This window comes from Diadema antillarum, unplaced genomic scaffold (genome assembly GCF_040938485.1).
Source record: "Diadema antillarum isolate AM-2024a unplaced genomic scaffold, OU_Dant_1.0 scf00000226, whole genome shotgun sequence".
NCBI lineage: Eukaryota > Metazoa > Echinodermata > Echinoidea > Diadematoida > Diadematidae > Diadema > Diadema antillarum.
The window spans coordinates 3874661-3893398 of NW_027271115.1; the positions used below are offsets into that span (position 1 = coordinate 3874661).

Here is an 18738-nt window from a genome sequence, read left to right on the forward strand (position 1 = left end):
CATTTTATTTCATCTTCAATGACAGTGTATGTCATCTAGATCATTGAGGGTTACCTTTTTTTACCTCTCTGTATTGCAGTGGCAAGATGACATGTGTAACTATAACAATGTGCTTGCTTGAAATATACTTGTGGAGTAGTGCCTAGCATAAATACAAATAGACATAATGGGCTAAACTCACTGGAAAAACCAAAACATCATGTAGTTAGAGATATCAAATCTCAAGTCAATCTAAGTACCACAGGTCTGTTTCATGAAAGTTTAATGAGAGACTTTTTGCTCATAAGACACACTCACAAGAGACTTCATGAAATGAATTCAATTCCCTTTGAAAGTCTCTATGGGCGACTTTTGCCATTCTAAAATTTATGTAAAGACATTTTATGTGATGACTTTATCAAACGGACCCCTGGTGTTATTCAAATGTCTTCATGTACATTGTATGTATGAGCACACGGGATCTAATGAGTTGGACATATACAAATGGAGGATAAAGCAGTTCAGGGAAAAGTAATACTCCTAGCTGATGACTCTGCCACTTTCAACGTGTGTTCAACTCTACACATACAATGTATGGATATAAATCATCTTTGCTGGCACTCAGCAGCAACTGTGGCTACGTTCTGGTCTGCAGGGTTAGGTTGGACGCGAGATCGGCGTACGCCTTGCCGCCCGGCCTAGCTCCAGAGCGCTTCACGTACTCCATCAAACGCACCTGTTGGAGGATTGGGGTGGTAACATCATAAAGGATGCAATAGTTAGAGGCGAGATGGTGGTATAGTTGGGTTGGTGCAAAGGAGGAAGAATATTACCGATTTTGGTTAGAAGGGTGAGATGGGGTTTTTTGACTAACTTAGGAGGGCTCACTACTGTGAAAATCTCACAATCTTGAAAACCGAACAGATTCTTGATTGAAAAATAATGTTTATTTTCAAAGAAATTAAAGGATATCATTTGGTTTCAAATACTTCAATTTCACTGAAAAAATGATTTTTAAAAAAATCAAGAAAGAATTCATTTTATCACATCACAGAACTTTATCGTCTAACTGGATGTGTGTGTCTTCACAGACGCTTGACTTTGAACAAAAAGTTTCATCAGAGTTTTCGATTGGCATGGTAAATATAATATGTATATGCAAATTTGGTTGCACAATGCTACTGCATTCAACGAAACAATCTCGATTCATGAAGATATTCCTCACTTGAGAATAGGTATTGTCTCCTGGTTTGATATTTTCTGGATTTGTTTGTTCAAGGCCCATTAACAGTAATTGGTTTCGGGATGACCTTTCCAAACTTTGTTTGCATTGGTCTCGAATAACTAAATTCACAGGGACTGTATTATCATACATAATGAATTATACATATGTTTAGTTCTCACCATGTATTTGGCATCAGCATGACCGTGCTTCTGTGCTAGGTTCCATAGGTTGAGGGCCAGCCCTGACATGGCCGTCTTGCTGATGTCTCCAAACATTATGATGCACTCGAAGAATTCTCCGGCAATCATGGCCTGTCTCTTTAGGCCAGTCTGTCGAGTCAGAAAAGATGATTTTTCTTCCTTACTTTCAAAAAAAAAACTAGATATATCGCTACGGCGACTGATATGCCTCCGCCAAAATGCATGGTTCTCCTAATAGGTCTATAGTACAATGTCTTGACAATGTGTGATGACAGTTTCACACAATTGGCAAAATATCAAAATGACATGTTTGCCACAAATGTGCTGAATGTTCACTTTCCTAGAACTAGGTTCAATTGGATGAATGATTAAAATGTCAGAGTGCAGGTATTTGGGGATCTGATGATTTTTACTTGACTTTTGACCCTTTTATAAGTTTATTCATCGAGTAATTTTTAAGGTATTGAGAAAAAGTATAATTTCAGTATCAAATGGGAAAATAGCATTATCTAAACCTGGCCTATGACCTTTGACCTCACAGTTCCAAAGAGAATCACTGTTAGGTTGAACATGCATAAATATGTAAGTTTCATGATGATACCTTGAGTTACTTTTGAGATATGGAGGAAAAAGTGCAATTCCGCACTTTCACTTGACCTTTGACCTTTTGGAAAGAAACTTCCTACATAATATATATTAGGTAATACATGCATACATCAAGTTAAAAAAAAAAAAAAAAAACCTTCAGGCATTGCATATATATAAGGAAAGTAGTGATATTTTGAGGAGTTGACCTTGACCTTTGACCCCCTGACCTTTGAACCATGACCCCAACTTCCCTAGATAATCACTGCCCATTGGAACAAGCATATATACTAAGTTCCATGAAGATACCTTGAACCATTTGCGAGATATGGAGAAAAACATGAATTTTCAACTTTTTTTTTCACAAAATAACCTGTGACCTTTGACGTTTGACCCCGTGACCCTAAAATTCAAACAAAGTATTATCCCCCCAGGATATACCCTCATACCAAGTTTGATGTAAAACCACCACACGGTTCTTGAGATATCGACAAAAACAAAACGGGACGGACGTATGTACGGACGTACGTACGTACGTACGGACGGACGGACGTATGTACTGACGGACGGACGACCCGAAAACATAATGCCTCCGGCCACTTCGTTGGTGGAGGCATAAAAACTATACTACTTTCATAATAAGTTTGTCACAGACAACTTCGAATCATCTAAGGTTTCAGGGTTCAGTTGTTACCACCTATAAGGAAGAGTGATAGGGGAGAGTTATACTCAATCACATAAATTCTGCCATTCTTTGCACTTGTTCAAAATTCCTGACATGTGGCCAACCCTCTTATGTGTGCTTGTGACATTTTACTGGAACAATGTAATAGATGAGAAACTCTACTGACTTCCAGATAATCTGTCTATAGATTTTCCAAACAGGCTTCAAAATACCACATGCCAAAATTTGAACGATCAAACATAAACATTTATTCAGTCTCATGTTATGTGTATTCAATACAGTGTACTTTGAATATGCTTAATGATGTATTTGACAAAAATTTGTATGAAATTGTTATATTGAATGTAATGACCCTTGTAACTCCATCCATGAGCCCTGCAGCCTGCCTTTACATACACATAACCCTTTGCCATTTTTAGATAGTGGTCTTGTTAGGGCCAAGTAAGGCCACTCAAAATCAGCCAGGCTCAACCAACATTTTGTCTACCTGTGAGTTTCAATACCAAGATTTGGAATACAACTTCAGACTTCCTCTTAATCCTTGATGGTGAGTATACATAGACAACACACACAGCCCTCCCCCCCCCCCCCCCAAAAAAAAAAAAAAAAGAATAGAAGTAACAAACAAAGCAATGACTGGTTAACAAATCTAAAGCTACACCATTCATTGAACAGTGTCATTCTATTACAAGATAATTTTAAAACATGCTACAACATGCTACTTCTCATTGTGGATTCCTTCCTCTCCCCCCCTCCCCCCCCCCCCCAATGAGTAACAAACTAGGGATAACTCTATTAGAGATGTAGCATCGAATGAGACATTTGCATCATAGATGATGTCATCAGATTTGTCAGTTGCTTTATCAGGGGACCATTCCATGAAGGAACTTGTCGGATAAAATATCTGACAAGTCTCTTCTATCCAACAAGTTTTGAGAAATTCTTTAGTCTGATTGGCTGATTTCTCTGAACTTGTCGAATATAATTGACTTGTCGGACATTTTATCCGACAAGTTCCTTCATGAAATGCCCCCCAGATGGCACCATCTACTGACTCTACCTTGATTTCAACAAACTCACTTCAGACTGGCCCAGGGTCTTGCAGTGGTCCAAGATGGACAGAATCAGGGTCCCAGCTACTGAGCCAACCTCCGCCAGGAATTTCTTGTCGTTGCCATAGAGGGCGTCATTCGAATCCACTGTGAATACAAACAAGTCACAAAAAGATTCAATACATGGTGTATGGTTACAGGACATGTTTCTGTGAGGAAAACGTAGCACACAATTAACCCCTCGCTTCCAAAATATGGTAATTCCCAGAGAGCTTGTACAAAGTATATCTGGTTCCAAACAGCAACGGGGTTTAACAACTGTAAAGAAATTGCAAAATTGTGATACATCTGGGAAACATATGATGAATCTGAGAAAGACCAAATTGGAACAAAAAGCATGCACACAAGAATAATCAACAACATCAGTATAATGTCATCTATCAAAGGGAGAAATAGGTGGGGATGAGGAGAAAGATCATGGAAATGGAATAGCTTGTAGATATATCCTGACAACTCTGAAATAACTTCATGTTCTTGGTAACATGACTAGAAAGCAGGTCACATGATTATCTCAAAAGTTATTGAGGAAAAACCAAAATGTCCTGCTCTATAACCACCATCCAACTCATCACATTTATCTTTCTCTCTGAATTTCAGACAAATGCTTCACTTGTAAAAGTTCTCGTGTGCAAACTGCAAGAGACTCTGACCCCAAACATTTCTTACATGGGAGATTCTTGCACCTTGACTCCCCAGTAAACTGGAGACTCAAGTATGAACACAATATTATGTGTGCATAGTGCACATCATGAGCGCAAAGCATGACGTCTGTTGTGGCCTAGGCCCAGTTAGTCCTGGAAGCACTTTGATGATAGATGCTCTCTGAAGCAATGTTAGCTTTATCTAAGTTGGGGTTTGTTTGTGTTTTTTTTGGGGGGGAGCTATATTTTGATTAGGAAAAAACGCATCTTCACTTGCGTGGTAGACACACAGCTAGAGCAGGAGAAATTTAAACTCAAGTGACCGAGCGGGAGATTTTGAGAATATAGCCTCAAAGCAGGAGAGGTGTAGTCCCTTAGAGGGATAGTATATTTTTGGTTGAGATCTAACTTCAAGTTTCTAATATTTTTTGGTGAGACAATGAAAAACCTCTTGTGAAATATCAAAGAGCATGTAATTCCAAGAGGCACAAGTTTATTTAATGAAAATTGGCATTGAAATGGCTGAGATACCTGTATCCAAAATAGAGCAATCGTAATAAAAGGTGGGAACCATCTTTTATTAGGATCACTTTGTTTTACTTTTTGGGGGGGATGTCTCAGCCATTTCAAAATCGATTTTCATCTATTAACGTCAAATTCCTCTTAAAATGGTATGATCTGTATCATTTCATAAGTGGTTTCTTGGTATCTCACATAAAGTTCAAAGCCAAATCCTGATCTCCACCAATACTATACAATCCCTTTAAGAAGATATCAACTCCTGTCTCTTCCCCCTACCCCCACCCCTCCAGCACACACTGTACTCTACCCCTTGGGAGCAAACTGACCGTTCTTGATGTGGTAGAGGAAGTGTTCCTGGCTCTGTGCAGACAGGAGACGGAGCACATTCATGTAGATGGCGATCTTGGCGTCGCTGTGGGTATCCCACGTGTAGTCCTGTAGTACGTTGAGGAGGCCTCGCAAGAGGTACAGGCAGCCCTGCTCTGGGTTATCCTAGGGTTCAATAAAAGGGCGGGACAGGCAAAAGATTTACCGATTACAATTTCCCACTGATGGGTTACCTGCCATTTGAGCACTGGTGATATTCTAAAGGGGTAAAAAAAAAGGGGGGGGGGCAAACGAGCTCAGAATGCATTGCTGCTGTCTGGACTTGCAGAAACATTAACTTTACCTTATCAAAACTATTTATTTTATCAAATATATAATGTCAACAAAAGAAAGGAACCACAATTTCACCCATACTAACACTTTCAAACCCAAAATGACAATTTCGGAATATACAACTCATGTATTTTTCTGCATTTTCAATGCCTTTACAAACGCCTTGCTATTGTTCAAGAGGGCACTGTTTTCAATCTAGTGGGAAGAAACAATTACGCTTTATCTTGAACACACATTGTAAAAACTGTGCATTTATATTCATGAGAGGAAACAAGACATCCTGAATAATCATGAAGAAACCAGACACTTCCTGAATATTCATGAGAGGAAGCCAGACCCTACGACCCCGGAATACTCACCGGGACAGACAGTAGGGTGGAGAGGAAGTTGTTGATGTAGTTGAGGAGGAGGGGCTCCGAGGAGCGCATCTTGCGGTCCACCTCGATCTGGCGCGGCACGCTGGGTATCAGGCTGATGGCGGCCTTGAAGAAGGCATCACCTGTAACCATGGCAATGAGAAAGAGACAGGTCAGTGTGGGATGAAGCGGCAAAATTTAGTGGACACACCAACAGATGAAGGGCAGTGACTGTGTCACAACATATAACAGCGATGGTATACATTTCACTATACACCAGGCTTTAGATAGGACAGGGCAGGTGATAGTGCCGTTTTCCATCTTTCATTATCTTATGCCTGTGCTGTTTTGTTTTTATTATTCATTTATTCCTTCTCAGAAAGGATAGCTACAGCAGCATAGAGACTTGCAAAAACTTTACAGATTTAACAAAAGCCACAAAAAAACAACAACACCATGCTTCCACTTAACAGATAATATATTGACAAATGCCACAGATGTTCATAACAGGGTAGCATGGATAGAATCACTGTGTTTCCATTGGTCGGGATGGTCAGTTGACAACTTTACTTCCAAGTCAACTTTTATGCCTACATGTAACTTCAGATCACAGGATGTCCTTGACGACTATAGATCTCACCTATGGTTAATCAGTCACAGCGACACATAATGTGTGCAAACTTGACGCCAGCACAAGGGAATATATTTCATATCATCTCTGGGGTGACAAGACCCTGTACCTCAAATTTTGGTGAAAATCACTGTTTTGGATTCATTGCCAGATAATCAGGCAAGTGATGTCCTATCCAAATCCTAGCTGTCTTACTCCAAAAATGAAGCCACCATAGCATGTCAAAGGAAAGGCAATCCCATTTGTTATGTTGCTTTGGCTGCCATGTTTGTTTTTTTTTTCTCTCTCTCTCCTGAACATTTTAAGTTTTTGAGATGCAAAGTCTTGTTGAACAAACAGTGATATGAATATCTCTTTGCTGCATGGGTGAGGGGGGCAGAATAGCCATAATTGTGACACAGTGATACATCAAGCTTAGGAGCATGGATGATTGGTACATATCAAAGTGACTCCAGAGAATCTTAAGGAGTATGAATAAGTCTAAGGAGTATGGATGCTTGGTATTGGTACATATCACAAGGATTTCCAGAGAATCAGGGGGAGGCAAACCTTGAGTGAGGGCTTGATTCAGGACGGCCACCTGCCCCGATGCCAGGTAGAGGTTGAGGCGATGGAAGATTCCCACAATGGAGGGAATAGTGATGAAGGCATAGGCTGCACAGGCCTGTATGTATTATTGGAAAGTGGGAGAAGAAAAAATGGAAATGTCAACATGAGACATACAGCAACATGTTTACATGTATTGCATCTTCCATGTCCACTCTCAGCAAGTTTCGAATATATGTATCAACTGTTTACATGTCATTTCTCATAATTGACTCAGAGCCCTGTAAAAACACAAATGGAGGAAGGCAGAAATGAACTAAAACACACTGAACAAAAAAAGGCTTCACAAATGTGTAAAGAGGGAAATATGCAAAATGACCTTTGGTATCTTGAAACAACTCATTGATCATCAAAGCCAACAATGACTTGTTAGCTCTTGTTTAAATCATATGGGGGGGGGGGGGGCAAGTTTCTGACAAGAGAGAGATATTTCTACATGAACACATGAGACCCAAAGGCCAAGAAGAGAAAAAGTTTGACCAAACTGGACAGAATATCATGACCATTCAAATGTCAGTATGGCATCTTGTACAAGGTGTATCAGTGTGCATACTACCAACAATGCATGCTGCTGTATCTAAAATTGACAAGACTCATTAGAAATACAAACAAACTGGGCAGATACAATTTTGTATATGACTATTCAAATGTTGGTATATCATCTAGCATGAGGTGTATCACTCTGCATACTACCAACTACACAAGATTCAGAATCTAAAATTTACAAGGCTTATCAGCAATATAAACAAAGTCAACATCAACATATATGTAAAAATAATAAAAATGGAAATATCAAACGTTCTGTATTCAAAAGACTTCTGGCTCATCAGGACCTACCCTCACAAATGCCGATGTCTTTCTGGAATGGTTCCCCTTCATGACAGCACAGGTCTCAGCTGCCAGTCGATTCACGCTCTGAGAATTAGCACAGAAAGAGGGAGGAAGATTACAAGGTGTAGCACAAAAAAAAAAAAGAAAAAAAATACAGACTTCCACATTATCTCTCATTTTATTGAATCTCTACATATTAAGCTACTGCATTTGTCTCATTTGACATGATGCAAATGTCTCCAACTGCATCATGTGAAAAACACAGAGTGCTAACTAATCCTATCATAGTATGGATTGGAGTTGTCATTGAAGATGACAAAACACCTCTTAATAAAATTAGCACAATATTCATATTGTTGATGAAGCAGGTGAAGTCGAATAACTTGCTACAGACAGCAGAATCGCTATAGTACAAGGCAGAGTTATAATGAAAGGCACACTCCACAACTTGTATGCATTTACATTGTACGTATAGGACACAAGGCAAACATTAATATAACCTAGACTAATCTCGAGTATCATTGGCATTAATCCAACAAATTCACTTTGCCTTAGATCAGGTGGGAACTGACACATACAGCTGTAGCCAAGTTTAATTCTAAAAAAAAAAAAATAATAATAATAATAAAGGAGTGGGGGGGGGGGGGGGAGGAGGAGGAGAGAAAACCTTGCCACATGCAATTAATGGGACTATCACAAAGGTTTGCCTGAGAGTGATAGACAAAAAAAAACAAAAACAACACAAAAAACAACACAAAAAAAAAACTAAAATATTGAGCTTTATCTGTGTGGCTTGATACTACTCATTAAAGCCTGGTCCCTCTTCCTCTCCCAGCAATGACTGCATCACAAATCCATGCCAGGCCTACACCAAGCCCAGTTTGCAAGAGGCCGACTTTCATACACACCAGTATGAATGGAGGCAAAATCACGAAGACTGGGTGAGTGGCGTTCGCATCCACATTTTAAGCCTCACCTGCACCAGTGTCACCAGCACTGAGTCCAGGTTGCTGAAGTTGGCCCTGGACTCCACGTAGAAATTCAGCTGCTGCTCGAAGTCTCTGCCATAGTTGATCTGTGATTGGGGCAAGTAAATGTCACAGCTGACTGGATATTGCCTGTCACTCGACATACAAGCAAACACACACACACACACACAGACACACACAGATATAAAACAAACTACAAGTTGCCATTAGAGTGTGTGTGCGGATCCTTAATGATTTGTCACAATTTTCCCAAGCTGCTAAGCACACAACTTGCACAAGTAATTCTGTGGTTTTGAAACTCATGTACAAATTGTTCAATGACTGGAGACTTTCTTTTGTATTCTTGTTGGGAAGTCTCCCTTTATGGTGCATGGTAAGTGCAGCAATTGCTTACCAAAGGACTTTACTTTGTTATACTCTCTACTTGTAATTATATTTCAATGTGCACTAACTAACAATATAAACCACACAGAAAGTATTGGAAGAGAGACATCTCTACCCAGAGAAGGAAGTTATTCTTATGCACATTCCTGACATATATTTCTACTGTGTCTAATATTCCTTAAGGCGAACAGGTAGACGAACCTCTCTCTTCTGGCCGCTACATATTCAGACCTTTCAACGGAGGGGCCTACAGTCAAACCAGCCTTAGCACCCATCTGTCTATACCAACCACCTGTCATATAGAGCTCCGTAAAGCAATCCCCCCCGAGAGAAAAGTCATGTCAAAGACCCTGTTTATCGCAGCCACCTGTCTATAATGGTCATGTCTTGTCCACTTTAGACAGATTTAATGGTGTTATTGTTCCAGTTAGTGAGCAGATTTATAATCGCAGACTTGCTATTGTGGGCTTGAAAAAACTTTCAAACAAACAAACAAACAAACATACCTTCCTGATGAATCCAGAGATGAGATTGCCAATGTCCCTTCTTTCATCATTCAGAGAGAGGGCGCTGTTTACAGAAAATGTAAGATACAGAATTGTCAGTATCACACTCCATCTGTATTTTATTTTTAAGACATAAGTAGCTTCATAAGTAATTACTCTTTTACAGAGAAAACTTGTGACGACCGTATAGGAAGCTGCTATCTGGTCATATGCTAATACCATTAGAATATATTACTTGCATCTTCACTTCTTCTTCCTCTTCTTTCAATTTGCCCATTCACATTTTCTTTACACCAAAGCATATATCTCTCAAAAAAAATAACCTGCCCCTATACAGAGCTGGATTTCACACTCACTTGATGGAGTCATGCATGGTTTTACAGATGAACATGACGGCGTTGACAATGACTGGGTCCTTGGTCTCTTCCTCTTGGTATCTATCATGACAAGAAAACAAAGTAACATTAAAGTATTAGCTAGGCTAGCACAGATTTCCATAGGTTGTTTCCCTTTGTACAAATGTATTTGTGAGATCGCAACTGCCGATCCATATCACTTTAACAAACATGTAGGAAACATGGAACCAGTTGGGCTCGAACCTGTCATCCACCTGTATTCCCGGCAGCTGCTCTACCACCAGGCTATCGATGGTTGGCAACAGTGACACAATGAACTTAGAACAAATACCCAGGCTCTGACATTCCGACATTGCTATGTTAAATAGTCTGATGCGGACAAGGGCTATTGGATGAAAGCAAGAGATTATTAACCCTAACTGCATGGGGAGAATGGGGCTGGCAGGCCCCCCATAATGAATTACAAATGTGCAAATGATTCAAAAATATGCATATTTAATTAAAATAAATTATACTGTCACATTCAGCATGTGAAGATCTATCAGTGTGAAAGATTTTTAAGTTCATTGGACATTGCGTTTTAAACAGTCAATGGGGGCGTCTAAAGTCCCCCCCCCCCCCATCTTTTCATGGCTCAGAAGCAGAAAGGTGAACATGTGCTTTGACAGATTTTTGAATTTGTACAGTATTCTCATTATTTCACCATTGTATCTTTGTGAGGGCACAAGTTACAACCGTAGCAAACTGAGATTTGTAATTTCAGCTCAGCAGAGTACCCTTTCCTTGAGGACCCCCATAATCTCTATGTGGATGATAGATAAACAACTTGTCACCGAAGCACAAATTGCTCAGTTTTACTAATTTCAGATAAATCAAACTGTTGTATGTTGACATATCCTAACTCTACCTGGAAATCAAATTCATGATTTATGATTGATGTGCTTTTCAGCAGCAACCAAAAACTTCAGACATAATTGTCTCTTATAGCACACAGTCACTGTCCACATTTCTAGGTCTTTTTGTTGTTCATAAATAAATCACTTTTAATTTTGAAAATCATTGAATATGTAAATTTTGAGACAATGTGTCTGTTTCAAAGACCCCATCAACCTCGCACACTCATACCCCATCAAGACTGCTTGGCAGTATTGCATATTTGATCTGCAAAATGATTTGAAAAAAAAAGAAAGATCAAATCTGATTTCATAAAAAAATTAACATCGTAGGTGAAATACTTTCCAAGACATTATGTAGCTACTAGCAAATACTGTCTCACCTGCAGAATGCTTCCATTATTGTCTTGCAGATTTCTACCTTCACAGCATCTCTCTGGAACATGTCCACAAATGGCAGAAATTTGTCCTGCCGGGAGAGAAAAAAAAGAAGATACAATAAACAGTTAATATTAGTCAAAAGTGTAAGCCCTGTCCTCGAATCGAATTAAAAATATATCCTTTCGTCATTCACACTGTAGCTCCAACACTACTGCATCAGGTACAGGAATAAGGAACAACCTCTGAGGAACAAAATATATATAACTGGTCAAAATATGAAGTACTTTGAAATGCCTTTCGATCTTGTCCACCAAGGCAGAATCATTACTTTAATCAAATGTTGTCATGTGGGAACTTGGACAGTTGAGTTATTTTTTTTTTTCTGACACGGATTGATTTATCACGAAGTGAGAGAGACTGGAATCAAATCTAAAAACATTATCCCCAATGAAAGCAAAGTGAAGGGAAAATACAGAGTCATGAAATGCCTTCTGCTACTCACCATTACAAATAGGACAGCAAAGTTGTGCATATGAGCAAGAACCTTGGACATCACAGACTGCAGCTGTTGGGAGATAGATGGATGAACAGATGGATAAACAGATAGATAAACATATAAATAAATAAAACATAAATACATGAATAAATATATAAATAAACAAATAAATAAAATACATGTACATAGATAGATAGAGATATATACAGATAGATAGATAGATAGATAGATAGAAAGAGAGAGATTGAAAATAAAGTGTACTTCGCAATTCATTTTAATTCTAAGTGATGACCTTTGGACTATGACACAAGTTTCTCCTTTGCTATCAAATACCATTTCTACACCATATTCTGTTGAATTAAAAAAAAAAGTGTTCATGAAGAATTACTACCTCTCATGAATGACCACATGAAAAACTTGCAGATCATATTATGCCACCATATTGTGTCATGTTAATGAAGTAACAGTGGTTAAAAAACCCAGGCCATATTCAATGCTGTATTGGACAGTAACATTTGACATCCTTGCCTAAATGAGGGGAAAAAAAAGAAAGAGAATCCTTCTTAATTTCACTGTGAGATTTTGAAGACCACCATACCTGAGGGTAGTGCTGTTCAAAGGCTCTGTCTGGTGTCATGTGTTTGATGATATCTCCCAGGATGGTGTTGACCTCTTTTTTCTGTGAACAGAAACAAGATGTTTCATCATCTATCTTCTACGCTGCCTTTCACATTTGAAAACCACATCACAAAATCTATTAAAATCTCCACTGATGTTAGGTTGTACCATCCAGCAGTAAGTTTTGTTTTGTTTGTTTGTTTCATTTTCCATCCAAGAAAATGGCTGGATAGCCCATATCAGGCTACACTAGCTGGTCTTCCATGGGGTCCAGTTGGATGTGTGATGGACCACTTCAGCAGGCTACGCACCCTGCCCCTTACGATGAACAAATGAAGTGGGATCTTTTACGTTCACGAGTTGTAACTCTCTCACACATGAGACATCAATTTTATGTCCTATCCAAGGGACAGAGCGTTTTGCCTTTTACCAGAGGGGGTGGGATGAATACACACAACATTGCTCAATTACACTCGGGAATCTAACCCAGTCCTTTGGATCTGTTGGCTTGACTGAGCCAAATCACCACCCTGTTTAAAGTTTCTTTAAAAGCTTCAGAAACATTAAGTCTTCTTTCATCTGACTGTGCGGAAAAAGTCAGAACTATGCAATATCTATATTTCCTGGACAAATTTCCCAAACTCTTAATGGACAGAAAAGCAAAACTAAATATTCAAACGTGAAAACAGCTTTGCATCTACATTAATTTTGCTGTAGAATCATCACCAAAATATCCTTCTACTTATGATAAAGACACAAAAACATTTTGATGCGGAGAGCAAGGCACGAAAACATTATGGACTAGAATACTGCACTCAAGAATCATTGAGAAGCATTACTCACTGTGAAATGCTTGCAGGGATACTCCACCCACACCTCAGCACAGCTGATGTAATCCTGAAAAAATAATGAAGAAAAGTCCTGCAATATCTCTCTCTCTTATGACTCAACTTTTATATTTTCCTGTGATTATTACTACTGCTGGATATATTCATACTGTCACCCACAACAGTCACTTTCTCTCATATATCTGGCTCAGATATTTTTGAACAAACAACCAACAAGTGAACAATCAGAGTGCACTCTGCAAAATTGACTAATGCACTGGTGCATTCACTGTGTACCTGTGATAGATAGATATATAGATAGATGGATGGATAGATAGATAAATAGATAGATAGATAGATAGATAAATAGATAGATAGATAGACAGACAGACAGAGTGACTAACTGTCTGACTGATTAATTATTTAATCAATTGATTGACTGATTAATTGACTGATTTTTGGCTAACTGGCTGACTGACTGACTGACTGACTGACTGACTGACTGACTGACTGACTGACTGATTGATTGATTGATTGATTGATTGATTGATTGATTGATTGATTGATTGATTGATTGATTGATTGATTGATTGATTGATTGATTGATTGATTGATTGATTGATTGATTGATTGATTGATTGATTGATTGATTGATTGATTGAATGATGAATTAATTAATTAATCAATCAATTAACTGACTTGCTCGCTGACTGACTGGCTGACTGATTAACTGACGGGTTTGCACAAAATCAAAGGATGAAGACATGCATGTACAAGGCAGCTCTCGTAGAAACTAAGTAGCATTGACACGAAGATGCAGAAAAAAATTTGCAGAGAACCACAAGAGCCCCTACACACCGGCCCTTGAGCTTACCGATGGGTTCTTGAGCTTCATGACAGCTTTCCAAACCTCGTTGAGGACGGACAAGCGGTGCTGCTCCGGTGGGTCGGCCATGATGAGGTTGGTGCCCAGTGACCGATACAGGTTATGCTGCATGCACACACAGGCCAATGATGGAAAAAATGATGACATGCTGATATCTAGAACCACCATGGTAATATTCATAATAACAATAGTAATAACAATATGATGATTATTGATAGGAAGATGACAATAATTTGTTCCAATACCCATAGTAATGCTAAACATAATCAAGTTGGTACATTATATTTCCACAAGTGTTCAATCTGAATTATGTATCTCCAACAAATGAAAGTTCCAAAAATTCTCAACATTAGATAATGTACACTGTTTTCTCTTACCACTCAACTTTCTTTACTCCAATGTGTCTCCAATGCAATGATTTACTGAACTCACTCTGAATGCATCATCCCTTTCCTTACATATTTCCACCTTTCACCCTCTAAAAGTGATTCTCATAGTAAGGAAGTACAGTGGATGTTAATGTTAATGATGGAAGAGTGCAATGACCCTCAGTTTCTCTCGACTGACCTTGGGGAACCCCTCCTCTTCACTCTCCCTGATAAGTTCGATGAACTTCACGGCTCTGCTGGCAATGAACTCTGGCTTGAAGGCAGACATGATGGAGTTCAGCAACAGGGCACTGTCAACAATGACATGAAAAAAACAAAATTAATTGATAAACACAGAGGGTTAGAGTGACAATTCATTCCTTTCCAACAGCGTCCCTATTTTGAGAGTATCGAGTTTTGGTGTTGTATTCATTACAAACGTTTCACTGAAACTGCAAAATAATAATAATGAAAATCCTATGTGATACTTTTCCTTCCACAAACTCATGTCTGTTATTGTATAATTACAGAGTGTCCAAGGAGTAAACCTGGACAAACCTTTAAATTACAACTGACAGCTATGTAGAGAGGCTGTTATTTCTTTGTAAGCACTGAAGCAATAAATTCATCTCCTTTCTATATTTTTTGTTCACATAAATTCAAGATACAACACCTCAGGTAAGGCAATATTCCATATCTTTTGACATATTCCATGAAACTAATGAAACAGTATAACAACAACAACTGTTTAACAACAAGAGACAGATTTATATACAAGACTTATCCCTGTGACTAACAATAGTGACGGGAAAAAAAAAACCAACAACAACAACAAAAATAAATAAATAAAAAAAATATATATATATATATATATATATATATTTTTTTTTTTTTTTTTTCTCTAGCAAATAGGCACCACTGGCTTTGAGTAAAAATAGTCCAATAAGATACTGGTAGAAGTTTACATCTTGACTGTATGTCAAAAAAAAAGTATATATATATATATATATATATATATATATATATATATATACATAGAAAGGAGATGAATTCATCACTCCAGTGGTTAAAAAGAAATGACACTTTCTTCTCATCATGATAATACTGCAAATTTCTGCATAGTGGAAAGTTGTTACACTTCAGCACATTCACACATAGAAAATAACTATGGTCTAAAAACAAACCTGTTACACTGCTTCTGACACCTTTCCAGAATTTCAGTCAAAACGGCCTGTTGATGACAGAGAATAGCCAATTTAAAAAAGAAAATGAGGGCGGGGAGAATGATGGAAACCTTATCTTTCATGACACGCAGCATTGTTCTCTTGAATGATAATGAGCTATATGCTTTTGTTCCAGAAAACTTCATTCAGAAATGATTTTACAAGACTTTTTTCCCATTTCATTTTCTCAAGTGACCAGTTCTTCTACATATCTGACAAGTCGTGAACATCAAATGCAAGGGACAATAGATGGGAGAGGCAGTACAAAGCCAAATCAATATCAAAGGAAAAGACTGTCGTATTTCATCAGAATATTTAGGCCATAGCTACTGCAAGTGAAAAAGTATATATAGCATGCTGCAATAGTTCACTCGTTAATTAAGCCGTGGTTAAGCCACCAACTAGAAGCTGGAGGAGTGCCAGTGCACAAATGTTTACCTATCTGATTTTGAACTTTGAGTCGGACAAGTAATCAACAGGTAGTACAACCACTTAATCAAACAAGCCAATTCAGCCGGGTCCATCGAACAGCACAACAGATAATTTTATGCTTCTCTCAGAAGGGCATGAAATAAGGCCTTCAGTGCAATGACAAGTATGCCAAGTTGTTTAGCTATTACAGTGAGGAGTGCACATACAATGTATATTTGCACAATCATTTCACCATTTAAATGTCCTACAGATTACAGGCTGTCTTGTATGTTTTGTGCACACAAGTAATCCACAGTGTAGAGTAGTGTGAGTGCACACAGTACATAGATGCACTCTTCATACTGCATTTTTGCCATGAAAGGGTGCATGTGACATTTGTCTACAAAAGGGGAAGCAAACAATTTGGCAACTATGTACTTTTAAGTGGTAATTACAATGTGAGTGTAGCCATACACCAAAAACAACACATGGGACTACTACCTTTGTCCAGTTCTGATGAAAGGGAAAACAAATCATGTGCTAATCATTCACTTTTTAAAAGTCATTTCAAAATGGATGTAGCCATAAATACACCACAGTGCCCAAATGAGACTAAACATTATGGCCCGAATTCATGAACATGGTCTAAATTTAGACCATGGTTTATGCAAATTTCTTCTGTGTAAATACATGTGACAGATTGCGTACCCCACCCTATAGACGTCCAGTAGCAAATGCACATTGATGCCTGCATGTCAAATGTACACCACTTAATGCTTATTCTAGTCCATGGACTTAATTTAACGATGGTCTAAATTTAAACCATCTTCGCGAATGCGGGCCAAAGTCTTTGTTCAGATTTCCAAAAGTTTTCACCTCAGAGGCATTATGTGCGATGCACTGTAGGATCCAGTCCAGGGCTGGCGAGTAGAGGGAGAGGTAACTAGCCATGTCCAGCCGCTGCACTGCCAGGATGTTTTGTACTGTGTCCCCTTGCAGCTGCAGTGTGAAAAGAGAAAACAGTGAGCTCTGAAGTCTTGCACAGCCAGCATTCTCATTGACTTTCTGTACATGCCGCATCAACCTGTGCAACGTCAAAAACTTTCTCTGATTACCACCAGTCCACACATATATCACACACAAAAGCCCAAAACATAACATACAATATGAAAACACCAATTTACAAATTGATATTGTGACTAAAATGTGAGTTTGAGAGAATAACTCTCAGTTACCAAATTACAAGACATGGGTCAATTTCATGCTTTACAATACCTGTGAGTATGTGTTCAGGAAGTCATAGAAATTGCTGATGAGATGTTCTTTCACATTGGGAGCCACAGCCATGCCGACCTGTGAGAGAAAATAACCACAGACAAACAGTAGATAAACATATATATGAATACCCTACTATATGAATCAAGTTCACACTGCAGGAGCTACGGGCACACAATGGTCAAGCCTCTTTGGACAAAACTGCAAATAAACGAATATGATGGAGTGCAAGCATTAACCAAGATAAAACTAAATGGTGAATGTGTGGATGTAAGAGTCTCAATGCATGTCCCAATAGATTGAACATAAGAACAATCAGCTGTTGAACACACAGTGAACCATTAAGTCACATCCATCAATTTGTAAATGTGCCACTCTTCTTGGCAGGACTTTTGTTTTGAAGATGAATATCACAATCAACCATCTAGAAAGCAGAAGTACAAATTTTCCATTTTCCTGCAAAGTGAGATAGAACTCTGTTCATTTACAAAGAATTGTATTCATGCATCAATTAAATGATCTATGGACATGGTGTAAGGGATTGAGGGCGATTTCACGGTTATCACTCTTATATATGAATGTGTGCTTGCAGCAGAAGTTAGACAATTATGAACATTGCAGCTCATTTGATATACGTATACGAGGAAGTGGATTGCTTTCCAAAACATTATCCCAACAACATGACCAAAGTGGCAGGAAAACGGATGTACACAGTCAAAAACACACTCTGCTGAGATATATTATCAGACAGGAGATTTACAAATTTGAAAGGCTAAACTATAACAAATGTTGATACATTTTTGACAAACAGAAGACATCAAACAAGGTAAAGTAGAAATTACGCGGTGCGTAATATATGTCCCCGCCAGAAGTAGCATTTAGTAGCAAAATGTACAATATAGGTAAAAAGATCAAGGTCAAAGGTCAAAGAAGTCAAAGGTCAAAATTCTGTGTAGAAGTTTTGAAGCCCTCACCTATTGCCATCACATAAAGCAAATGGAATCGAAATCGGGTTAGAAATGGCGAAGGAGTAGCATTTTGTAGCCAATGTACAATATAGGTAAAAAATCAAGGTCAAAGGTCAAAGAAGTC

At 38.5% G+C, this 18738-nt stretch overlaps 1 protein-coding gene across 1 annotated transcript in view; it reads right to left on the reverse strand.

Moving 5' to 3' along the window:
* Positions 1–286: 286 nt before the first annotated feature.
* The window catches only part of LOC139724729 (VPS35 endosomal protein-sorting factor-like), a 30748-nt gene continuing 12296 nt past the window's right edge, over positions 287–18738 (reverse strand). Inside the window, exons 12-30 of the mRNA XM_071635851.1 lie at positions 17647–17724; positions 17248–17370; positions 15922–15968; positions 14937–15048; positions 14358–14474; positions 13500–13553; positions 12637–12717; positions 12045–12107; positions 11545–11630; positions 10269–10349; positions 9913–9976; positions 9010–9108; positions 8040–8117; positions 7146–7260; positions 5969–6108; positions 5276–5441; positions 3755–3873; positions 1384–1533; positions 287–715 (exon numbers count right to left, since the gene is read on the reverse strand). Of these exons, the coding sequence (XP_071491952.1) occupies positions 617–715; positions 1384–1533; positions 3755–3873; positions 5276–5441; positions 5969–6108; positions 7146–7260; positions 8040–8117; positions 9010–9108; positions 9913–9976; positions 10269–10349; positions 11545–11630; positions 12045–12107; positions 12637–12717; positions 13500–13553; positions 14358–14474; positions 14937–15048; positions 15922–15968; positions 17248–17370; positions 17647–17724 (1872 nt within the window). The 3' untranslated portion in view covers positions 287–616. The remainder of the gene's footprint in view (positions 716–1383; positions 1534–3754; positions 3874–5275; positions 5442–5968; positions 6109–7145; positions 7261–8039; positions 8118–9009; positions 9109–9912; positions 9977–10268; positions 10350–11544; positions 11631–12044; positions 12108–12636; positions 12718–13499; positions 13554–14357; positions 14475–14936; positions 15049–15921; positions 15969–17247; positions 17371–17646; positions 17725–18738) is intronic.